The 22,264-nt window shown below is 42.4% G+C and overlaps 4 protein-coding genes across 8 annotated transcripts in view; 2 read left to right on the top strand and 2 right to left on the bottom strand.

Annotated features, from left to right (window-relative positions):
• LOC124035577 (granule associated Rac and RHOG effector protein 1-like) overlaps positions 1–3,955 on the top strand; it is a 54,041-nt gene extending 50,086 nt beyond the window's left edge. For both annotated transcript variants that reach the window (XM_046349069.1, XM_046349068.1), the window contains exons 11-14: positions 1,057–1,222; positions 1,536–1,673; positions 1,797–1,875; positions 2,072–3,955. In XM_046349069.1, coding sequence (XP_046205025.1) covers positions 1,057–1,222; positions 1,536–1,673; positions 1,797–1,875; positions 2,072–2,389 — 701 coding nt within the window. In that variant the 3' untranslated portion in view covers positions 2,390–3,955. The remainder of the gene's footprint in view (positions 1–1,056; positions 1,223–1,535; positions 1,674–1,796; positions 1,876–2,071) is intronic.
• Positions 896–5,910, bottom strand: ss18l2 (ss18, like 2). Of its 2 annotated transcripts, none has more exons than XM_046349070.1 (4): positions 5,571–5,910; positions 5,305–5,381; positions 4,688–4,768; positions 896–1,642 (listed from the first exon to the last, which is right to left on the bottom strand). In XM_046349070.1, the coding sequence occupies exons 1-4, from the start codon at positions 5,637–5,639 to the stop codon at positions 1,603–1,605; spliced, it is 267 nt and encodes an 88-aa protein (XP_046205026.1). In that variant the 5' UTR covers positions 5,640–5,910; the 3' UTR covers positions 896–1,602. The 2 variants fall into 2 exon arrangements, with proteins under 2 accessions (XP_046205026.1, XP_046205027.1); XM_046349071.1 differs by lacking the exon at positions 896–1,642 and adding an exon at positions 2,912–4,563 and having other exon boundaries at positions 5,571–5,879.
• Positions 5,911–8,560: 2,650 nt separating this feature from the next.
• On the bottom strand, positions 8,561–15,725 carry LOC124035579 (protein LSM14 homolog A-like). 2 transcript variants are annotated; one of them, XM_046349074.1, is made up of 9 exons: positions 15,413–15,725; positions 14,793–14,956; positions 14,535–14,682; positions 13,063–13,242; positions 12,768–12,842; positions 12,392–12,571; positions 12,036–12,207; positions 11,615–11,894; positions 8,561–11,391 (listed from the first exon to the last, which is right to left on the bottom strand). In XM_046349074.1, the coding sequence occupies exons 1-9, from the start codon at positions 15,531–15,533 to the stop codon at positions 11,371–11,373; spliced, it is 1,341 nt and encodes a 446-aa protein (XP_046205030.1). In that variant the 5' UTR covers positions 15,534–15,725; the 3' UTR covers positions 8,561–11,370. The 2 variants fall into 2 exon arrangements, with proteins under 2 accessions (XP_046205030.1, XP_046205029.1); XM_046349073.1 differs by having other exon boundaries at positions 8,561–11,394.
• A 3,288-nt stretch (positions 15,726–19,013) lies between these two features.
• The window catches only part of LOC124035580 (transcription initiation factor TFIID subunit 4-like), a 121,263-nt gene continuing 118,012 nt past the window's right edge, over positions 19,014–22,264 (top strand). For both annotated transcript variants that reach the window (XM_046349075.1, XM_046349076.1), the window contains exon 1: positions 19,014–19,317. In XM_046349075.1, the coding sequence (XP_046205031.1) occupies positions 19,014–19,317 (304 nt within the window). The remainder of the gene's footprint in view (positions 19,318–22,264) is intronic.

A 22,264-nucleotide genomic window follows, 5' to 3' on the forward strand; every position in this document is an offset into this window, starting at 1 on the left:
GGGTTCCTCTGGCTAATGTGGGAGTGAACATTTTGGAACAGATTGAAACGGGGAGGTACTACGGTGTTCCTCACTGAACATAACCTAGGTGGTTGATAATAACACTTCAGAGCAGTGTGTGACCTGCATATTGTCATGTTGAAGGATGCAGTAAACTACAAAGGCTCCATATAATAACAATGAAAGTTGGCTCCTTCCTGCACATCGTTGGTCAAAGTGTAGCCAGGGTGAGATCCAGTGTCTTGACCTCCAATAAAGAAAAGCGGCCTCCTTTAGGACAGTGTTATTCCCCCTCCCTCCCCATTATCAGTAGGTTGTCTGGGTTGTGGTGGTGAGGCAGGCAGGCAGCTCTCAACCTCCAGGGATTCCATGGTAGGAGAGAACTGTGTCAGCAGTGGGGCTTGGAGCTGTGTTGACTGGGCTGTTTCATTACAAAAACCGAGAAGGAAAAAGGTAATACTACTGTTTAGCACTGCAGTCATTATGCCTGGAGAGGATCTGATGCTTTTGATTTTTCTTGGGGTTTTGTGGTTTGGAGATGTGCTTACATAATCTCTTTATAACCATTAAAGCCATTTGGGGTGGTGATATTTCGCTGACAAAGATTTATGATCTAGTTTGTCTGATTTCCATACGATTTCCTGAATGAATAGCGGCCATTATCTGGTACAACCCTGAGGAAGTGAAAAACCTTCATACCCACATTTGCCATTCAGATACATTTTCACAAACTCTGAACTACAGGACCTTACTAGTCTCTCCAAATGCACTGTAAGTGTAGGTTGTCTGACAGTGAGCAGCTGCCCCCCCCCCCCCCAGAAGTTCTGATGTTGTCATTTTAAATGTTATGCTGAATTTACAATGTCAGTTGCTGTTTTTACAGTGCAGCAGACTTTTATTTCAGAGCAGAGGCCATTGTGTTCAGCTGGCTTACGGCTATTGTGCTTTTTCTGCTATGGTAGACAGTTTGGCTGAATGGATTGAGCTGTGGGATACACACGCACAGAAAAGCTGAGGATGTTAAACTGAACTGTGTTTTCTCTCTTTCATATGCAGTTGGCTCTGACCCTGAGTTTGCGCGTTACGTTGCCGGAGTCAGCCAGGCCATGCAGCAGAAACGGCAGGTGCAGCACATCCGTCGACCCAGCAACACCCGCGGCAACTGGCCCGTCTCTGATGAGCAGCACAGGACCTGGTCCCACCCAGAGTACTACAGTGAGGGGTACGTTCCCCAATCACAATCGACACCTAACATCTCATTGATACACACATCTCTGTATATGGCATAGGGCTCTATATAGTCTGCCAAAAGTACTACAGGGTACTTCATTCAAGGCTCTATACACCACTCCATCTCACATGACACATGCCTACTAGTACAATTTATTCACACCTCTATGTATATAACATCTCTCTAGAAAGTATGCCAATCAATCTTACATGCCTCTTAGTGACGTTGGATTTGTAGAATGGTAAGAACAAGATGTTCAGTGTTTCAAGTAGTTCTGACTGAGAATGCAACTTATGTGAAACAGGGAGGTGGTCCACAGCAGCTGGTCAGCCAATCAGGGAGACTCTGCCAGCTCCAGTGATGAGACGTCCTCAGCCAATGGGGACAGCCTGTTCTCCATGTTCTCTGGACCTGATCTTGTTGCAGCCGTCAAACAAAGAAGGTACAACTGAGTCACCATAGTGTATTACTGTTCTTTTGGTTTCCCTACAACCTGTTTTTTTGTTCATGATGTGAACTATCGATATTGTGCTGTAGAGCTTAATGTCTCCTCTTCTGCCTGTAGAAAACACAGCTGTGGTGAGCAGGAGGTGTGTACCCTTCCCTCTCCTCCCCTCCATCACTTGGGAGATGATAATAACCAGGTAAGAAAAGTGTGTGTACTTAAGTCTGTGGGCAGTACAGTACTTGGGCCAGAAAATTGAAGCCTCTATCATTCACTGCATCTGTATATATGATTATATTGAATATCTTTAAATGTTAACATTGACCCCCTTTTATTTATTTTTGCTAAAGATCTTGTATTGATCAACTCCTATTTCCATCCATTCTACTCCACAGGAAAGCAAAACTAAAACTTGGCCGCCGAAGGCCCCATGGCAGCACTCCACTCACATTCAACACAACACCATGCCCAATCCAAGCTCTTCCCTGTACCAGATGAACATCCCTTCCAGCCAATGGAGTGATTCCATGCAGATGTTACAGTCTCCGGTGTGGTCCACTGCCAGTGACTGCCCTCCCTCCACCGGGATCTCCTCTGGCTTCTCTCCCTACACCCAGCAGCATCAGCAACAACAGCACAAACCCATCAGCAAGGGCTTTAAATCCTTCCCCATCAAACATGAGCACAGGCCCTCCTACCTTAACCAGTACTGATACAGACCAAACAAATGAGTCCATTGGCATGGTAGAATAGCTGTAGCTGTATTTCTGAAGCAAGTTCCGCTGTGACCATTAGTAATGTTGCCCTTTTGGAATAAACATTAAATTGAACAGTCTAAGTGTTTCCAGGCAAAATTGCATTGTTCATACTGGCTTAACATGATGTATTTTTCCATTTCAAACACCCCCTATTTGAAAAAGACATTCTAAACTGCCATGTAAAAACTGTAAGCAATGCATGTCATGCTGGCAGCAGTTAGTCTGCCTGATCAAGTTTATACTGTTTCCTCAGACGAGCTTGAAACATGCACGGCCATCATCCACTTTTCTTCTCCTTCTGAAAATGTGTAAGGGATCAGATTTTAGGGGGTGGGATCTAAACGAGGCACTCCAGTTTTCCCCATAATTGTATACTGTCTACATAGCTGTAACTGCCAAATCTCATGTAAGTTGACTCAGACTACAGCTAACATCTACTGTTCCATAGCTTGTAAATTACTGAAGTTGAAATATAAATAATAATTTACTACTTTTTATTAAGAGGCTTTGAGCAGGCTCAGCATAAATATTATAATCATTGCAGAGGTGTAATTGAAAAAAAAAATACTACTTTTTCAACAACTGACAGAGTAAAAGATATATAGCAGTAACTGTGCCATGTTGGTATTAATAGCACTTCCATAATATTATTTTCCAACCAAAGTGTTGTTCAGAAGATAAATGGTGCTGAAGAGAAGTCAGTTTATTATATTGATCATTAATAAAGTTACGAGCCCTAGAACAGTAGGGAAAGTCTTTATGATCAAAAAGCGCATTAATTTCCTTTTCTTTCCCCGATTGGCAGTTCACTTCAGAATGACACTAATTCAAACCTAATGTTTGTTCCTTTAAAATACAATATTTTCACGTACAAATATTGACAGTATTAATCTTATTTTTGTATTTTCTTACATGTTCTACAATTACTGTATGTTACTTAACACAATCCCCCCCCAAGATGTGAAGGCACATTAATTTCTTTAGTTCAGAGTTTAACTACACCATATCTAAAGGTTACCAAATATGCCATTATAAACAAACATTGTAGGGTATTTTTTTTTTGCCCATGTTTCTTCAGTTTCTATGGCTACGGGCTGTATTTAAAGGCCCAGAATGTTAACTTTTTGATGTTTGCGGATGCCAATGTTGCCTGTATTTATGAAATGACAATGTTTTCTGAAAACTAACATACCATGTTTACAGAGATGTTTGCTGTATAAATATCTTTTTATAGTTCTGTGCTTTGCACAATCAAAATATAGGGTTTGTTGCATTGTCTGTGTTATTTCCCAAACTTTTGCTGCTTTTTTTTTTTTACATCTTTAAAGACCTTGGACTGTAACCGTTAGCATTTTTTAGCTGTGTCAAAATGGTTTACTAGTGGCATCTACAAAAAAAGTAACCCTGACAGAAGATATGAAGGGGAACTGCTTGGCTTCTTGTTCTCTTGAGCTGGCAACTGAATCTTCCCAAGTGTACCAGCAATGCAACAAAAATGAATAAAAATTACTAGCAATTGAATATTGTGGTATTTTCTATGACTTCATGCATGATCCTTTACTTTGAGGGGTGACAGGCTGCCTAGTAGGCTGTTGTACATCTAGTTCTCTCTGGTGGTGTCTGGTTTTAACTAGCAGGCTTGAAGTCAGAACTTTGCTGTAACATCTTTTACCTTAAGTCAACTGAATTGCAACCCTTGTCAGTAATATAATAGCCATTGTCCATGGCGCTTGTAACGCCAGGGTAGTGGGTTCGATCCCCGGGACCACCCATACGTAGAATGTATGCACACATGACTAAGTCGCTTTGGATAAAAGCGTCTGCAAATGGCATAAATTATTATTATATTAAGGCTACCCCTAGTAGTGTATTTCAAACTTCACAATGCTGGTGGGGACTTGCCCACGAACTGACCTGTTGGGAGTAATGTTCATATCCTGCAAAAGCTCAATATGCCCAAACTCAATTATTAAATGCACCTTGATACTTTACAGCAGTAGGTCAGGAAAAAAATTGCAAAATGTATGTTCAATAAAATGTGAATCAATTAAAAGAAATTGCCTAATATGTATGATAGCTTTATGTCCATTCTGGGCTGTCAATGTTGGTGCCTCTCCATTGGTGGGGATCTGAAAATTGGAATCTGAGTCAATTTGCAACCCGTCACTGGTTAATTAACATCGACAAACAATTAAAACAACGGTCAAGCAATGAATGTAGCTAGTTGCATTTTCATTGAGGGAGACAACATACGTTTGTGGTTGGAGCCAAGTTTGGCTGGCGTCTGCTATGGTTCCCAGGTAAACAATGTTGCGGTGCAAGATCTGTTGATATCTGGTGGAGAAAAGTTGTTTCCAGTATGGTAGTTAAAACACAGCAGGGAGGCCAGCCCTACCATAATTATTTACAATTTGAAGTTCCTGATGAGTATTTGTCACAGGTGTACACCTTACCATGAGATGCTTACTTACAAGCCCTTAACCAACAATGCCGTTAAGAGTTACTATTTCTACTTTAAGTAAATATTTAACTGAGTCAATGTGCGGGGTACAGGTTAGTCGATGTGCATGTTGGTAGGGTTAAAGTAACTATGCATAGATAACAGCAAGTCTGTTAAGAACATATTCTTATTTACAATGCTGGGCCAATTGTACACCGCCCTATGGCACTCCCAATCACAGCCAGATGTGATACAGCCTGGATTCGAACCAGGGACTGTAGTGACATCTTGCACTGAGATGCAGTGCCTTAGAACGCTGCACCACTCTGAATCAGGTGTGTTCACATAGAGCTGGTTAAAAACCCAATAGCTCAAGGAGAAGGGTTGACATCACCAAATAACACATAGATATGGATGAAGTTGAACTTACTGTACACATTCCATTGCGCGTCCTTTTTGCATGTACTCTGTGATGCACCTTACCAGCTGGTCATTTTCGTCCAGTAACTGAAAGTTGGAAAATATTAAAAACTTTTAACACAGTTGGAAACTTGTTTACCGAAGCTACCACCTTGTATGATGGCCAAATAACAAACCAGCTGTACAGCTAGCTAATGAGCTAGACACAGTTGAAAAACATTCTAGCTAAATGCTACACAGATTAACATAACCAAACGGATAGCGAACGTTACTTACTCTTTGGATGGTTTCTTGGTTGATCTGAGCTTTTCCTCTATGTCTTTTCGGTACAAAAGCAACAGACATTTTGAGTTACATTGAATGACAAACGTTAGACAGTGGCTGTGACTACGACTGGGCTAATATTAGCTAGCTAGAGGACATCCACCATCTTTGCTCGTACTGCCTGGGATTTTCGGTCGTCACCTTACCACAGCCACGAAGTCATAAAACCCGCCCATTTCTACAATTTATCTTCTTAACCACTAATTTTAAACCTAACCCGAACCTTCAATTATGACCTAAAAGTCCATTTTTGTTTTTATGTTTTTTTTTACGATATAGCCATCATGACTTTGCGGCTGTGGTAACTAGTGGAAACGGATTTTCGTGTATTTCTTAGTCGAATATGTACCAGTTCAATTTCAATCCATCGTCCCTTTGTCCCTTACCCTGCTATAGGAAGATCCTGCTAACCTGTGGATAGGCTGATTGATCAAATCAAATTGTATTCGTCACATGCGCCGAATTCAACAGGTGTCTACCTTACAGTGAAATGCTTACTTACGAGCCCCTAACCAACAATGCAATTTTAAAAAATACGGATAAGAATAAGTAATAAAAGTAATTAAAGAGCAGCAGTAAAATAACAATAGCGAGACTGTATACAGTGGGTACTGGTACAGAGTCAATGCGCTGGGGCACCGTTTAGTTGAGGTAATATGTACATGTAGGTAGAGTTATTAAAGTGACTATGCATAGATGATAACAACCGAGAGTAGCAGCGGCTTAAAGGGGGCTATGTAAATAGTCTGGGTGCCATTTGATTAGGTGTTCAGGAGTCTTATGGCTCGGGGATTGAAGCTGTTTATAGAAGCCTCTTGAACCTAGACTTGGCGCTCCGATACTGCTTGCAGTGCGGAAGCATAGAGAACAGTCTATGACTAGGGTGGCTGGAGTCTTGGGGCCTTCCTCTGACACCACCTGGTATAGAGGTCCTGGATGGCAGGAAGTTGCCATACCAGGCAGTGATGCAACCAGTCGGGATGCTCTCGATGGTGCAGCAGTAGAACCTTTTGAGGATCTGAGTACCCATGCCAAATCTTTTCAGTCTCCTGACGGGGAGTAGGTCATGTCGTGTCCTCTTCACGACTGTCTTGGTGTGCTTGGACCATGTTAGTTGGTGGTCCAACTTGGTGTGCTTGGACCATGTTAGTTGGCGGTCCTTCTGTAGCTCAGTTGGTAGAGCATGGCGCTTGTAACGCCAGGGTAGTGGGTTCGATCCCCGGGACCACCCATACGTAGAATGTATGCACACATGAATGTAAGTCGCTTTGGATAAAAGCGTCTGCTAAATGGCATATATTATTATTATTATATTATTATTATATATTAGTTTGTTGGGGATGTAGACACCGTCTCATCTCTAGTCTTGATCACATTGAGGGAGAGGTTGTTGTCCTGGCACCACACGGCCAGGTCTCTGACCTCCCTATAGGCTGTCTTGTTGTGTCATCGGCAAACTTTATGTGTTGGAGTCATGCCTGGCCATGCAGTCATGAGTGAACAAGGAGTACAGGAGGGGCTCCTGTGTTGAGGATCAGCGTAGCGGATGTGTTGTTACCTATCCTTACCACCTGGGGGTGGCCAGTCAGGAAGTCCAGTTGCAGAGGGAGGTGTTTAGTCCAAGGGCTATTAGCTTATTGATGAGCTTTGAGGGCACTATGGTGTTGAACGCTGGGCTGTAGTCAATGAATCGCATTCTCACATAGGTTTAATTTGTTTAGGTGGGAAAAGGCAGTGTGGAGTGCAATAGAGATTGCGTCATCTGTGGATCTGTTGGGGGGGCGCTATGCAAATTGGAGTGGGTCTAGGTTTCCTGGGTTAATGGTGTTGATGTGAGCCATGACGAGTCTTTCGAAGCACTTCATGGCTACAGACGTGAGTGCTACGGGTCGGTAGTCATTTAGGCAGGTTACCTTAGTGTTCTTGGGCACATAGCTTCCGCTATATCGCTTTCATCTATCCAGTTGTTTTGGAAAGGAGTAGGATGAGATGTAGCTAGGGAGTGAAGTGAAAAAAACAGTCAAGGCCCGTGCCAGTGTAACAGTATAACTTTAGACCGTCCCCTCGCCCATACCCGGGCGCAAACCAGGGACTCTCTGCACACATCGACAACAGTCACCCTCGAAGCATCGTTACCCATCGCTCCACAAAAGCCGCGGCCCTTGCAGAGCAAGGGGAACTACTACTTCAAGGTCTCAGAGAAATTGACATCACCGATTGAAACACTATTTAGCGCGCACCGCTAACTAAGCTAGCCGTTTCACATCCGTTACACTCACCCCCCTTTTGACCTCCTCCTTTTCCGCAGCAACCAGTGATCCGGGTCACGGCACCAATGTAACCGTATAACTTTAGACCGTCCCCTCGCCCATACCCGGGCGCAAACCAGGGACTCTCTGCACACATCGACAAGTCACCCTCGAAGCATCGTTACCCATCGCTCCACAAAAGCCGTGGCCCTTGCAGAGCAAGGGGAACTACTACTTCAAGGTCTCAGAGAAAGTGACGTCACCGATTGAAACACTATTTAGCGCGCACCGCTAACTAAGCTAGCCGTTTCACATCCGTTACACTAGTGCGCATGTCAAAATCGAATGTTTGTAAACAAACTACTGAAACTTCAGAAAAACTCAACCCAATGCTTTCCACAGAAGCATGTCTATAACTCAAATAGATTTCCAAACTACATATACATGTTCCCCCTTCTTTAGAAAATACCATAAACATATTTCAAATAGTAACTGAAGTCAGAGCCCTAAAGAGTAATTATAAAACATGGACATACAAAAATGCTATGAGTATGGAAGGTTTGGTAGAAGGCAATAATTACATTTCTCCTAAAATCTTGAAAGATATGTGAACTGAGTAGTGTAGAACATGCAGTGTCCACAGTTCTTGGAAGGCAACTCTTGACTATCAATATAATAAAAACAAGGAAATGGTTATTGAACAATTGTTTATTTTTTATCTGGAGTAAAAACCTGTCTGCATAGGGCGGCCCAATTGAAGTACACCATGCTGTTCAACTGCTTTATTTAGAAACAATACCTGGCTTTATTATTCCAGAGGTCGGAAGGAGTAACTCATGTAGTCAAAATGCTACAGTAATATGTAGGTAATATGCACTGTTTGAAATCTCAAATTAGCTCTGGACCCGACACCGATGTGGTTATTGCAACTGCCCAGGCTCATGTGTATAATCCTTGTTCGGAGTCACTATTTTGTGTTTTATCACAAGGCAAGGCTGCCATAGCCTCATACAAGCCATCTTGATCTCGCAAGCTCAAAGATCAGGGTGATTCCTACAAGGATAAGGCTGCCATGCATTACTCTGTATTATCAATCTGTACAACAATTCAGTAAAACTGCACATTTATGAACTACAGGACATATTGGCCTAGTTCCCCAACTTTTTTATGATCTAGATCAGGTTTATTTTGTAGTGTTTTCAAATAGTACATGTTACATATTGTCATCATACTGTAGGTCAATTTAAAGATAAATACATAACCCCCCTTCCTTCACTCCCAAACATACTGACAAAAAGTGAGAATATCTGAAACAATCCAACCCCATTCTCTGCTGGTTTAAACATCCAGTTCACATCCCTGTATCTTATACGTAAAAAGAAAATATCCCATTAAAAAATCTGAATCTTTTCCAGAGGTGTGATTTTATGGATAATCCTCCAAACTGCTAGCACTGGACAATAGACTGTGCTCAATAGACTTCCCCAAGCATGGGGAAAGGGACAAATATAGCAATCTTAGAGCACCGATGCAGTTTATTACAAATGCTGGAATTTGATCACTAGGAATTCTTCCAGAAGCTTAGTAGATTGGTTTTAAGGCCTGGAGTAACTACACTACTTTTATTGTATCGAACTTCTTCCAACAAGTGAATTTCATTTGTTTCCTTCAACCTCATGTAAACTTAGTGGTTGGACTTAAAATAAATCGATAACCAACCCTAGCTGTGCAGAATATTATTGCTGAATACGAAGATTTTTCCTGCGTTATACAGCCCTTACTCTCCAACATATTTTGTCACTTCAACAAATAGATGGGCAGTTCTCAATTTCTTTTTTCAGAACAAGCTTGCATGAGAATCACTTCTGTGCAAGGCTACTACGCAGTCCATACAGCTGGTGAATGAGGCAATTTTTCACTGAAGTTGCATTAGGGGGACTGAAAAACAAAAAGACAGCATCTTTCGGTTTAGAGTTGAGCAAACCAGATTGTTGTTTTAGATGTAACACAATACAAGGGCAAGCATGCCAATAGACCATCAAGTAAAGAAAGAGTCTGCTAGAAAAATGTCCTCATACATCAGTAACACTTGAACTGCAAATTGTTTTGAAACAGAATAAGTAGCCCAATGCTTCCAGTCCCATTCCATACTGCGGACAAGACCAATCTGCTTACACAGCAGTCTACGTCAGAACCAGCCATCTTCTCTTGCAGGGCAAACATTTAGAGGTCAACAATGACTTAACTCCATAGACACTTGTTAAGCAGCTAGTTAAAACATGGCAGTTAATTCAATTCATATTCAAGCACTGGGGAGATGGAGAAGGCTAGATAGACATTTCTAATGACTGATGCTCCAAGTTCAGTCATGATTGTTGCAGAAAAGCCTCCCTTGACTACAGTAAAGAGCAATTAGTCACCAACACTACATTTAACAAAAATATGCCAGAGCAAATATGTGCGTCGCACACCATCACTGAATCACAGACTGCAGTCCTTTCCAACACGACCTGTAGTTGGCAACCAGCATTAGCGGATGTTGGGATACACTGAGCCTTATTAGAGGGGGTAGAGAAAACTTCCCAACAGCTCTGAATCAATTCATTTCATATGCATTTCTAAAACCAGAAGTGGCAACCACACAATATCTTTGGGGCAGAAATAACAGCGTGATGCAGTAGAAAATACATTCCTTCAATATGATTATAAAACAAATGATCCAGATTACTGAAAATGCTCCATAATACAAAGTGTTTTCAGGATGTCCGACCTACTCCAATCTTGTATAAATAGCTTATGTTAAAGGTGTGAACTGACTATCTTAATTTGAAGGCAGGATCTCTACAAAAACGTGAGCCTACGATTTAAACCACTTATCTACTTGATGTACCCCAAGAACATTTACATTTTAGTCTTTTAGCAGGAACACCACAAGAGTTTCTCTGACTAAGAAACTTGGCAAAGTACAGCAGAATGTCAAAACACAGGATAAATGGCTACCGAGATAAGACTAGGAGAATATAAAAAACAAAAACTGTGACCCGGCAGGCTATGTAGCATTTTAGTGCTCCTAAGTTACATTGCAGGATATATCCAAAAAATAAAGCTATTTTCAGGGATCAAAGTACTCACAGTATCAGCGTTCTTCTGCATACATCTTTACACAACAGAACATTATCAAATACAATTTTAGTAAGAAACTCAAATAGATGCAAAAATACTGAATAATTCCACTGCAGTACAGTATTTACACAAGTTCTTGTCCCTCTGATTACTGGATAATATCAAACCACACTCAAATTTTCAAAAGCACACATTCCTTTGTTGTATTTTTCAGAGAAAAAAAAAGAAATTTGTAAAGAAGCTGCATTCACACCCGTTGAAATCAAGCAGTCAACCCCAGTGCTGGTGGCAAATTTACAGAGTATGTCTTCATTATTTTGGACAAATATTTCTGGACCATGAAGGGCTACAATTCTTGGTGGATCCGTCTTTCTGGTGCACTACGCGGCCACTTTGTTATCCTTCTGGAATAAAGCAAAACATGTTTAGACTTGTGAACACACAACCAGCCTTTAATATGGAGACAAAGACTTGCATCATATGGAACTTCACTTGCATCATAAGTGCGATGTTAGGTTGACTTGTCCTTTGTTGTGTGTGCACATGTACATTTAACTTTTGAATAATAAAAATTTGCAACAATTTTAAATGTGGTGCAAACCCAAATGGTAAGGAATGATTTACCCTGTATTCATATTCAACAAACTCCCGGCCACCTCTGCTGCTTCCTCGGAATCCTCCCCTGAAGCCGGGTGGGGCCCCACGGGGGGGTCCAAAGGAACCTCTGCTCATGGCACGCCCTCTGCCCCCACGGAAGCCCATGCCGCCACGACTTCCTCTGAAGCCTCCCCGGCCTCGGTTGTGCCTCAGTGGGATGCCGAAGGTCTCCGAATTCATCCTCCTCTCCTCAGCCCAAGTCTGCCTCCTTGGGAATCCTGAACCTCCAGATCGCTCAGCTGCTTTCCTGTAAATACAAAATGAGACCTTTAATGCCAAAGACGAACCTACCGACATGCTTTGGATTTCCATTAGTATGAGACACTATCAATACCACAAAGCACAAATAAAAATACAAAAATTGGTCAAGAGAGCAAAGGGGACATGCCTTGTATCATCAGAAGAAATGTTGTCAAAGAAGGACTTAGTTTTGTCGTAGTAAACGCTGGCCACCACAGGTTCCTCTTCCTCAGCATTGCCTTCACTGTTCTGTGTCTCCACTCCAGAATCTGCCTTCTCATCTCCATTAAGAGCCTTCTCTGCTTTATCAGGCCTGTCATCTATGTTAGACAATTAAAAGAGGGTAAACAATTTTCTTCATAAATTTGGATTAAGCTAAGAGGATACAAAGAGTACACAAAAAAAGTTCCAAAACAGTGGCAGCCTGGGATTTTAGGTAGGAACCCAGGCTAGGCCATGACATAACTGCTGCATGGAACATGCTATAATAATTACAAATAGTACCTTTCAGTTTGAGTTTGTTCTGAAACTCTTTTTCAATCTCCTCCTTGTTGAACTGAGCGTTGGCAGTCTCAAAGTCAAAGTCCTGATCAAATTTCATGGGACCGTCTCTGTGTGGGTTGAAGCGGCCTCTTCCACGGTGACCACCTCCACGACCACGGCGCTGAGGGGGAGGACCACCGGCTGGGAAGACAGGACAGCAGAGTCCGACAATAACAAAGCAGCGTTTAGAAGATAAATGATTTGAATCCATGTAGATCTTATCTTGACAGAAAAACATGGACACATTAATACCAGTAAGGCAGTATACAACAGAAGCTAGGGCGAGAGTTTTAACAGGTTAACAAGTACACTGGTAGTTTAATGAGAACCAACTCACCACATTGACGGTTATTCCGGTTGTCGCCACCACCCTGCTCAGACTCTGGTCTGGGTATTTTCTGAACCTCATGGCCTAAACAGTACAAAATAAAGGACCAAACTCACAATTATTTGGGCATATCAGTCAAGTACAACATTATTCTAAACTATAAAGCCATATGGCCAGGTGCTTCACTTAGAGATAGGTGATCAAGCAATTGTTCTAAACAGGCAATATAGACTAGTCTGTGTGACAGCAGTGTATTGTAGACATTCAGGCCAAGCCTGGCTACAGCCTCCCCCTCCAGCCTCACCCCTCCTCTGTTCCAGGATGTCTGGGGGCTTCTGGTTGCCTGGGGTAGTGATGGGCCTGGCTGGTGGGCCAGCTGAGCTCCTTTGTCCCACTGGTGCAGGGGCAGTGGTGGGAGAAGTCTGCACTGCCCGCTCCAGGGAAGAGCTCTTCCTCAGAGGGTCCAGCTGGGGACTGGTGCGACCTAGAGGACAAGGCAGGGGTTAGCCCAAGATGTACTCTTAAGGAGCCTACCATTACTCCGATAAGGTCCAAGAACCGTATATGATATATTCAAAGGAAGACTGGCTCCAGCAGCCAACATATACATACACACAAACCATTTTTAGTTTTTATTTGAGTCCTTTTTACTCCCTAATTATTCAATCTTGGCTCATTGCTGCAGCTCCCAAACAGGCTCGGGAGAGGCGAAGGTGGAGACATGCCTCCTCCAAAACCTGACCCACTTAACCACGCTCACCAGCTTAACCCGGAAGCCAGCCGCACCAATGTGTCAGAGGAAACACAGTTCAACTGGCATATGGAGTCAGCCCGCAGGCACCTGACCAGCCACAAGGAGTCGCTAGAGCGCAATGAACCAAGTAAAGCCCCACCAGCCAAACCCCCCCTTAATCTGACGACGCTGGGCCAATTGTGCGCCATCCTATGGGACACCTGACCACGGCCGGTTGTGGCACAGTCCGGGATATGAAGCCGGGACTGTAGTAACGCCTCTAGCACTACTGCATGCAATGCAGTGCTTTAGACTGCTGCGCCACTCGGGAGCCCCAAATACTCAATTTAAACTGCGATACAGTTCTAGAAACATAAAGCACTTCACCTTCAAAAAAAAAATCACAACTGCAAAATACACACTTGCTGTTTTAACCAACTTTATCACAGTTGAAGCCAACAGTATTTTTCAGTGACACATTTCTGGCAGCCTTCTTCAGTGACACAGGTGTTTGGAGCATGCTAGATAGCCCATTTGCACAGGTGGTTCCTGTCTTCCGTAAACATGCGCTGTAACATGGAGATATGGCCATATGGGAGCACTAACCCTATAAATGTAACCTTTTCTTTAATAATTTCTCTCTGATATGAAAGATAAGACCCTTATGCTTCTAAAACTGTACAGCAAGTGATGCATGCTAATGTTCAGACAGAGTGTTGGGTTTCTTAACAAAAACTTCCCCATACAGAAGACACCATCATCCAATTACTTGTGTACTGTAATGGAACTGAGTGATCAAAGGCTAGGCAGGGATGTGATTATAATAATGCAAGAAGTGCAGTGCAGTGCCCCACTGATGTTAACTGCAAGCAACATACCACATAAAATTGTATGATATTGAGGCAGATATGCTAAAGAAAAAAAGTACCAGTTCCAACAGCATTGCATTACACACTGACAATACAAGAGCTTTCAAGATCATTCTTCATTTCAGACATCTCAGAGATGATAGAATGGCGAAGCAACAAGATTAATGTACCAACCTCCACCAACAACTCCAAACTGCTGGGACACCAGGGGGCTCGGGTTAAACTGGCTGTAAGGGGGGACAGGAGCCCTGCTGCTAAAGGGTGCATATGAGCCAACAGACTGGAATGATGGGGGTGGAGCATTGGTGGATCCAATAGAGGACTGGGGAAGTAAAACAATGTTGAACAACCACATTCAGAACTATTATTAAATACATAAAATAGCAAATACATTTACAAATGAATCATTGACTAGAGCAATGTCCTGCTTACTTGAACAATGGCAGGGTCCTGAGGCAGGGAGCTGGTGGCTTTCGGTGGCTCGCAAACAGTCAGGTCCTTGATATCACTCCCTCTGAAGATGATGTACTCGAAAACTTCATCTCGTGGTGGAATTGGCCTGTCAGTAGGGCGGTCCTCAGTGCCAAAGGAGCGGACTGTTTGTATAAACAAATAACAGACAGAGACAGATTACAACAGTGTCACTATCATTGATTGTCTGCCAGATAATCCGCTATTCATTGTAGTCTAGTATTAATAAAATTAAACGCCGTGCAGGATCTGATTTCCCATCACCACATTAACCGCTAACTAATCATGCAAGTTGGCTGAAACGATAACCCGGTCAACTAATTTATGCAACAACAAAGCATGAATGAAACAGGCCAGGGCGTTTGCAGTGAAACGGGCTAGCTAAATTAGCTATGCTAATTTAATAATGCTTGTGGCAGGCTAGTTTAAGCATTCGATAAAGCTAACTACTAGCTATGCTAACTAGCATTGTGAACAATTTGACAGTGACAGACTAAATGCCTGCACTGCGTTACTAGTAAAACAGTGAGGTGTTTTTAATTTATCGACTTATTTCTTGCAAGGTATACGTTTTAACTTACCTTTGGCGAGAGCAACAGTCGAATTTTCGGTGTCAATTGTGTATAAAATTCCTTCATAACGAATCTCGGCCTTCGAGATTAGGCTAATTTTACTCCCGATGTAGGGCGTCCCTCCACTCATACCGTCTTCCTTTTTCTTTGAGTGTGGAAAACAAATATATATTACAAAAGTATATGGCAAGTAACTCGCTATTTTATTTAGTCCTGTTTGTACACTTCTAACAAAGAATATTGCCCGTTCGTTCTTCCACCAATTTGCTAGCACCACGACATGGCCGTTTTCATATGATGCCTTGCCTCACCGCTTAGAATGGTGGGAAATCCTCTCTGTAAACCGTAAATATCGCGAGTTTTCACGGGATCATGCGACCTTTCAAAGATTACTGGTCTAAGGTTAGTTTTGTGTTTCTCGCCCTACTGGATACTTTCTGGGATTGGGAGAGAGAAACTGATCCTAGATCTGAGACTGCCAACTAGAGTTTATGTACATTTTTCATTGCTGCCACTGGATATCTTTATCGCCCAACTCTCTCGCCCATCCCTTATGCACAAAAAATGCATAAAAAGACGTTTGTTTAATTAAACAATTTCCACAATGTATCATTTATTTTACTGTAATCTGCAATAAAGACTAGGGTGCAGTTGCAATCTTCTTCATCTAACAAAATGTCCTTCCAGCAGTTCCAGACACAGCTAGCCGCAGCAACAAACCTTGACTGGTGGGGACATGTTGATGGAAGAGATCATTGACACATTAAATTATTTGGTCTACTAAATATTTCCAGTTGTGTCTGTGGCAAGTGTCAAAATAAAATCTCTTTGACAAAAAAATACAATATGTCCTAGGGACCATATGCTACTCTATATTTGATGTGAAGTCCATGGAGAATAAGAGTGTAACAGAATAACTTTACGTCCGTCCCCTCGCCCATACCCGGGCGCGAACCAGGGACCCTCTGCACACATCGACAACAGTCACCCTCGAAGCATCGTTACCCATCGCTCCAGAAAAGCCACGGCCCTTGCAGAGCAAGGGGAACTACTACTTCAAGGTCTCAGAGCAAGTGACGTAACCAATTGAAACGCTATTTAGCGCGCACCGCTAACTAAGCTAGCCGTTTCACATCCGTTACAAGAGCATCTCCTCCCTCACTGCACTGAGGCTAGGAAACTGTCACCACCGATAAATCCAGGACAATTAAGAATTTCAATAAGCATTTTACGATGGCTGGCCATGCTTTCCACCTGGCTAACCCTACCACGGTCAACAGCGCTGCACCCCCCACAGCAACTTGCCCAAGCCTCCCCATTTCTCCTTCACCCAAATCCAGATAGCTGATGTTCTGAAAGAGTTGCAATATCTGGACGCCTACAAATCAGCTGGGCTAGACAATCTGGAATCTCTCTTTCTAAAAGTATCTGCCGAAATTATTGCAGCCCCTATTACTAGCCTGTTCAACCTCTCTTTCGTATCGTCTGAGATCCCCAAAGTTTAAAAAGCTGCCGCGGTCATCCCGCTCTTCAAAGTGGGAGACACTCTAGACCCAAACTGCTACAGACCTACAGCCCAAACCGTTTTGTCACCAAAGCCCCTTATACCATCCACCACTGCAATCTGTATGCTCTAGTCGGCTGGCCCTCGCTACATATTGGTCGCCAGACCCACTGGCTCCAGGTCATCTATAAGTATATGCTAGTTAAAGCTCTGCCTTATCTCAGCTCACTGGTCACGAGAACAACACCCACCCATAGAACGCGTTCCAGCAGGTATAACTCACTGGTCATCCCCAAAGCCAATTCCTTTGGTCGTCTTTCCTTCCAGTTCTTTGCTGCCAATGACTGGAACGAATCACTGAAGCTGGAGACTAATTTCTCCCTCACTAACTTTAAGCATCAGCTGTCAGAACAGCTCACAGATCATTGCACCTGTACATAGCCTATCCAACTACCTCATCCCCATATTATTATAATGTTTTGCTCCTTTGCACCCCAGTATCTCGACTTGCACATTCATCTTCTGCACACCTGTCACTCCAGTGTTAATTGCTAAATTGTAATTACTTTGCCACTATGGCCTATTTATTGCATTACCTCCCTAATCGTACCTCATTTGCACACACTATTGTGTTATTGACTGTACACTTGTTTATTCCATGTGTAACTCTGTGTTGTTGTTTGTGTTGCACTGCTTTGCTTTATCTTGGCCAGGTCGCAGTTGTAAATGAGAACTTGTTTCTCAACTGGCCTACCTGGTTAAATAAAGGTGAAATTTAAAAAATAAAAAATAAAAAAGACCCCCAGACTAAAGCCTATTTTCATTGCCAAAATAAAATGTGAGGTTTCTGAGTTTGTGAGAACTCCCACTTTATTACGTCCTGAAATGTAACGTGCTAATCAATTTCCTTACTACACTATTTTGTTTTGTAATACATTTATTAATCAATGAAATTAGAAAAAAACATCAATATTGGTGCTTTGACGTCATTAATTCCCACAATGCCTTGTAACACGCATGCGCATTTCATTCATTTACAATTTTTAGACAGCGATCTATGATCAAAGATGGCGGGCACCTCCGACCCACTGGAAGATATGCTATTTTCCGAGGTGGATGAAAAAGCTGTGAGCGATTTAGTGGGCTCTTTGGAGTCACAACTTATTGGACAAAGCAACCCTGCAAATACTCAGTCGGAAAACAGAGGTGCTGGGACTACAGTCACTGCAAACCATCACTTAGGGAAAACGCTACCAGCCCAAGTGGGTAACGTTACTACACTAGTACAGCAGCAGCAGCAGCAGCAGCAACAACAACAACAACAAGAAGGACAACATAAAGCTGGGATGCACCAGGAGATGAACTCTAACGAAATTAGCGCAGAGAAAACTGTTACATCTTCTTCGCTGAGTTCTATTCCGTCCCTTGAGGAAGCTTCCACCACTTCAGGGACTGGAGTAAACGCTACCAAGAGCGGTTTGCAATCACATGGAACATCATCTATCACAACACTACCTGCATCTGGTGGTGTAACAACTTCTCCGCTTGTCAACAGCAGTAGTAGTCATCATCAGCAGCACCACCACCCGAGGTTCCGCTCTGGCTTCAGGTCAGACCTCAACAGACAGTGTCGATCATCCAAGAAAACGCATAACTGCATCGTTACGGAGTGCATCGGCGGGAATACAGAGTTTGAACGGTACCGGAGGAGCGGTAACGTCAAGGAAGAATCCCCCTGCCGCGGGAACTGATGCGTTGATTAATAACATTAGCACTGTGTCTAGCAGTGCAAGTGCAGCAAACTCAAGTCGGACCGTTGACGTTAAATCTTGTGTAAATACGACGAATTTCACTTTATCTAGCTCCAGCATTTCCTCAACTCAATCAGCGATTCGCCTGGATAAGGGGACTCCTACTATTGCTTTGCAAAGACTACCAAGTCACATTGTAGCGAGCATCGCGCAGAATGGAAATGGCACTACCGTCTCGGCCTTGGTTAAACAAGGCGCGATAGGACCGATCACTTCTGCAGCAGCTTCGCAAGTGAACCACAAAAAAGAGGGTTCTGAAGCGAAGTCGGACGCTCCCGTGCAGTCCAAAATAGCCATGTCCAGTCCGTTAGGTGCTGTCAATTCCGTAATAAACTCTGTTTCCTCTCCCTCTGCTGTTTTCAACCTAGCAGCGACTTCTACTGCAAGTCTTGTCATGGCAAAGCCTGCTGTCAATGTTGTTGGACAAACAACAACGGTTGGAGTGGTAAGGTCTCCGTCTGTGGCCACAGCTACACAGCCCCTGCTTCAACCAGGAGTCCAAGCAGCTCAAAGAATTGTTGCCCCCCAGCTGATTGTCAGACCCCCCCAACAACCACAGACGACCATTCAACTGCCACCTGGGTTTACCATCCCACCGGGTAAGGTGTTAGGAGGATGAATTTCTCTTCAAATCAGAGAGAGGGGATATCTGCTCAGATCAAAACAATGAAACTGGGCAGGTCTTTTTGAGAGCCCTGTGCTTTGTCATTACTGTCATGTACTTTAATGTAAAACATTACCTGGACACGTGATGTGTTCCATCATCATTTCCCTGTTCACTTCCTCAAGATTCCCAAAGACACAGCAGCTTCTGAATGTGCTTTGGGCAAAGTAGCATTCATTTGATAAAACACCTGTCAATACAGATTTAAATCTGTATATTCTGTACAGATTAAAGGAGTATTTTTTTTTTACAACCAAATCTCTATTTTTGATCTAAATGTCATGTTATATAAGGGTCCAGACACCTTTTGTGTGATTTCACATGTTTTTTGGAAACTTGCCCCAAACAGCAAATCCTCTTCTCATCCTCGTTGTGTAGTATAGGGGCCCTGAAAAAACACGAACAAAGGCTCCAAAAACAGATGCGTCCTTTTTTTGTCAGTATAGTGATGCAGGTCTTTAGTTGTTTTACATATGAAATTGTGCCATTCTGAACTTTATCCACAACATTTATATAGACATTTTTTGTGACAAGCAATACCTCTTCTTCCATTTTACAGGTAACTGTCAAAATAAAGGAAACACTTGAGTAAATTATGGATACAAAGCATACAGAAAGCATGGGGTGCTTACACACAGGAAGTCTCAGGCCCTTGTAGAATCTATGGCAAGGCACATTGAAGCTGTTTTTGCAGCTTGAGGTATTCCAACGTGCTATTAAAATGCTCTATGTTGGTGTTTTCTTTATTTTGGCAGTTACCTGTAGCAGCATGGAGAATGGAACACCTGGATAGGGGAAACAGCTCGAGTCACGCAAAAGGGAATATCATATTTCGTATAAAGTTCGGAATGACACAATTTAATGTGTAGAACATCTAAAGAGCTGCGTCACTATACTGAGAGCGTTGCTTTTTCTAAAAATATGTATTTAGCTGTTTCTGGAGCCTTTGTTAATGTTTTTTGGGGGGGCCCCCCATACTACACAACACGGATGAGGAAGTTATTTGCTGTTTGGGGTAAGTTTCTCAAACATGTGAAATCATAAAAAAGTTGTCTGGAACCTAATAACCTATCATTTACATAAAAATAAAAAAAGAGATTTGGTTGTTAAAAAAACCAACTTCTCCTTTACATCTGTATTGATTTTAAGTTAATTCTGTATAATGTTGAAGACATATCTGAGATTGAATAAAGTTATTACATGATTCATGACACCCACTATCAACACAACACAAAGATCACAACCAAGACTGCATGTGAGCAAAATGTTCACTGCTCAGTTGGTGTGACAAAAATGCCTACTGGTATACTGTATATAATATACAGTATATTTCAATGGCATTGATAATATGACAGAACACAGTACACAATGGCATGCATCATTCCGGTTCTAAGAAAGTTCCACATCTGCTTGATATCACCCAATCAAATGACTTTTCTCACATCACAAGCATGTACATATTTTGCCAATGGTCAAGTTTAATGAAGTGGCAGGACATAAAAAACACATGAGACATGATCTCCTCAATTGGTATTCATCTTTCAAAGTTGTTACCATGAGCTGCATGAGGCACGGGAAAGAGCCATTCAAGTTCCATAAGGAACAATATCACTGTGTTGGCCCAGCAGACAGATAGGCCTACTCATGCATTTTGTATGTGATCATGTTTTCATGTGGCTCAAAAACTTAGACTCAGTAGAGAATATGAATTAGAATTGAGACTTTAAAAAAAATATCGACACCTAACCCTGATCAAAGGCATTTTGCTGATATTGTTCATTACGATAAGTAGCCTTTACGAGAGAAATATGAAGTTTGAAATGAAATAAGATTGTTAATGGGATAATTGATGGCTATAATCATCAAACTAGTAGTAGTTTAAAGGATAATTAAATTATCGTTATTGCATTAATTCAGGCAATTTATCGCAATATGGATTTTTGTCCATATCGCCCAGCTCTAGTGGAGATTAGACTTGCCACTGTCCTATATTACTCTCAAAGTTACACATTTAAAATAAACAAATAGCGGGATATGCATACCTCTGGTATGATATATTCTGATTTGCAGAATCATTCAAATCTCAGTTAAATGGAGAAGAGAAGTTTCATGGAGTGCAGGGAATTCCTGACCCAGAGCACATCGCTGTCTGGCAATTTCTGAGTTTATGAGCATTTCTCAACCGCTAGACCATATTGCATCTCATCTCACCAATACATGCCTGAAGACAATCCACTGTGAGTGCTGCATATGTGCTCAGCGTGGCGCATGATTAGGTCTCCCATGTGTTTGCAAGCGCTAAATGAACAGTCTGAATGAATCCATGCTGTGTGCGTTTAAAAACAATGAGACAGTCATGCTCTGATGATTTGAGGCTCACTTTTATGACTGAGATTGAGATTGTGTCTCAAGGACTTAGTGTTCTGATTGTCTGCTTTCAGAGGATTCAATTGAGGTTACTTGTTTATGAGTTGAAGGTGGCAAGTTGGCCTGTTTTTCTAACTCTGGGGTTTGAATGAGTAAGCACCTGTCTATGAGGCTGTTCAGGCAGGCTCAGAACAGTGAAGGGGACAGATCACATGCACAGTGCTGTTTAAGAGACTATTTGGTTATGTTATTCAACCCTTATTTTCCCAGGTAAGTTGACTGAGAACTCATTCTCATTTACGGCAACAACCTGTGGAATAGTTACAGAGGAGGGGGATGATTAGGTGGCCATGATGGTATGAGGGCCAGATTGGGAATTTAGCCAGGACACTGGGGTAAACACCCCTACTATTATGATAAGAGCCATGGGATCTTTACTGACCACTGATGTGGCGTTTACACAGGCAGCCTAATTTAGATATTTTTGTATGCTGACTTATCAGATTAGCTCTGAA

Source organism: Oncorhynchus gorbuscha, linkage group LG05 (assembly GCF_021184085.1).
Source record: "Oncorhynchus gorbuscha isolate QuinsamMale2020 ecotype Even-year linkage group LG05, OgorEven_v1.0, whole genome shotgun sequence".
In the NCBI taxonomy this organism is placed as follows: domain Eukaryota; kingdom Metazoa; phylum Chordata; class Actinopteri; order Salmoniformes; family Salmonidae; genus Oncorhynchus; species Oncorhynchus gorbuscha.

Coding starts and splice junctions, on each gene's coding strand:
- ss18l2 (XM_046349070.1), bottom strand. CDS start 5,639: ATGTCTGTTGCTTTTGTACCGAAAAGACATAGAGGAAAAGCTCAGATC. Junction 5,382..5,570: donor ACCAAGAAACCATCCAAAGA/GTAAGTAACGTT, acceptor TCCAACTTTCAG/TTACTGGACGAAAATGACCA. Junction 4,769..5,304: donor CGCGCAATGGAATGTGTACA/GTAAGTTCAACT, acceptor TTTCTCCACCAG/ATATCAACAGATCTTGCACC.
- LOC124035579 (XM_046349073.1), bottom strand. CDS start 15,533: ATGAGTGGAGGGACGCCCTACATCGGGAGTAAAATTAGCCTAATCTCG. Junction 13,243..14,534: donor GTTTGGAGTTGTTGGTGGAG/GTTGGTACATTA, acceptor CTTGTCCTCTAG/GTCGCACCAGTCCCCAGCTG. Junction 12,843..13,062: donor CATCCTGGAACAGAGGAGGG/GTGAGGCTGGAG, acceptor TGTACTGTTTAG/GCCATGAGGTTCAGAAAATA.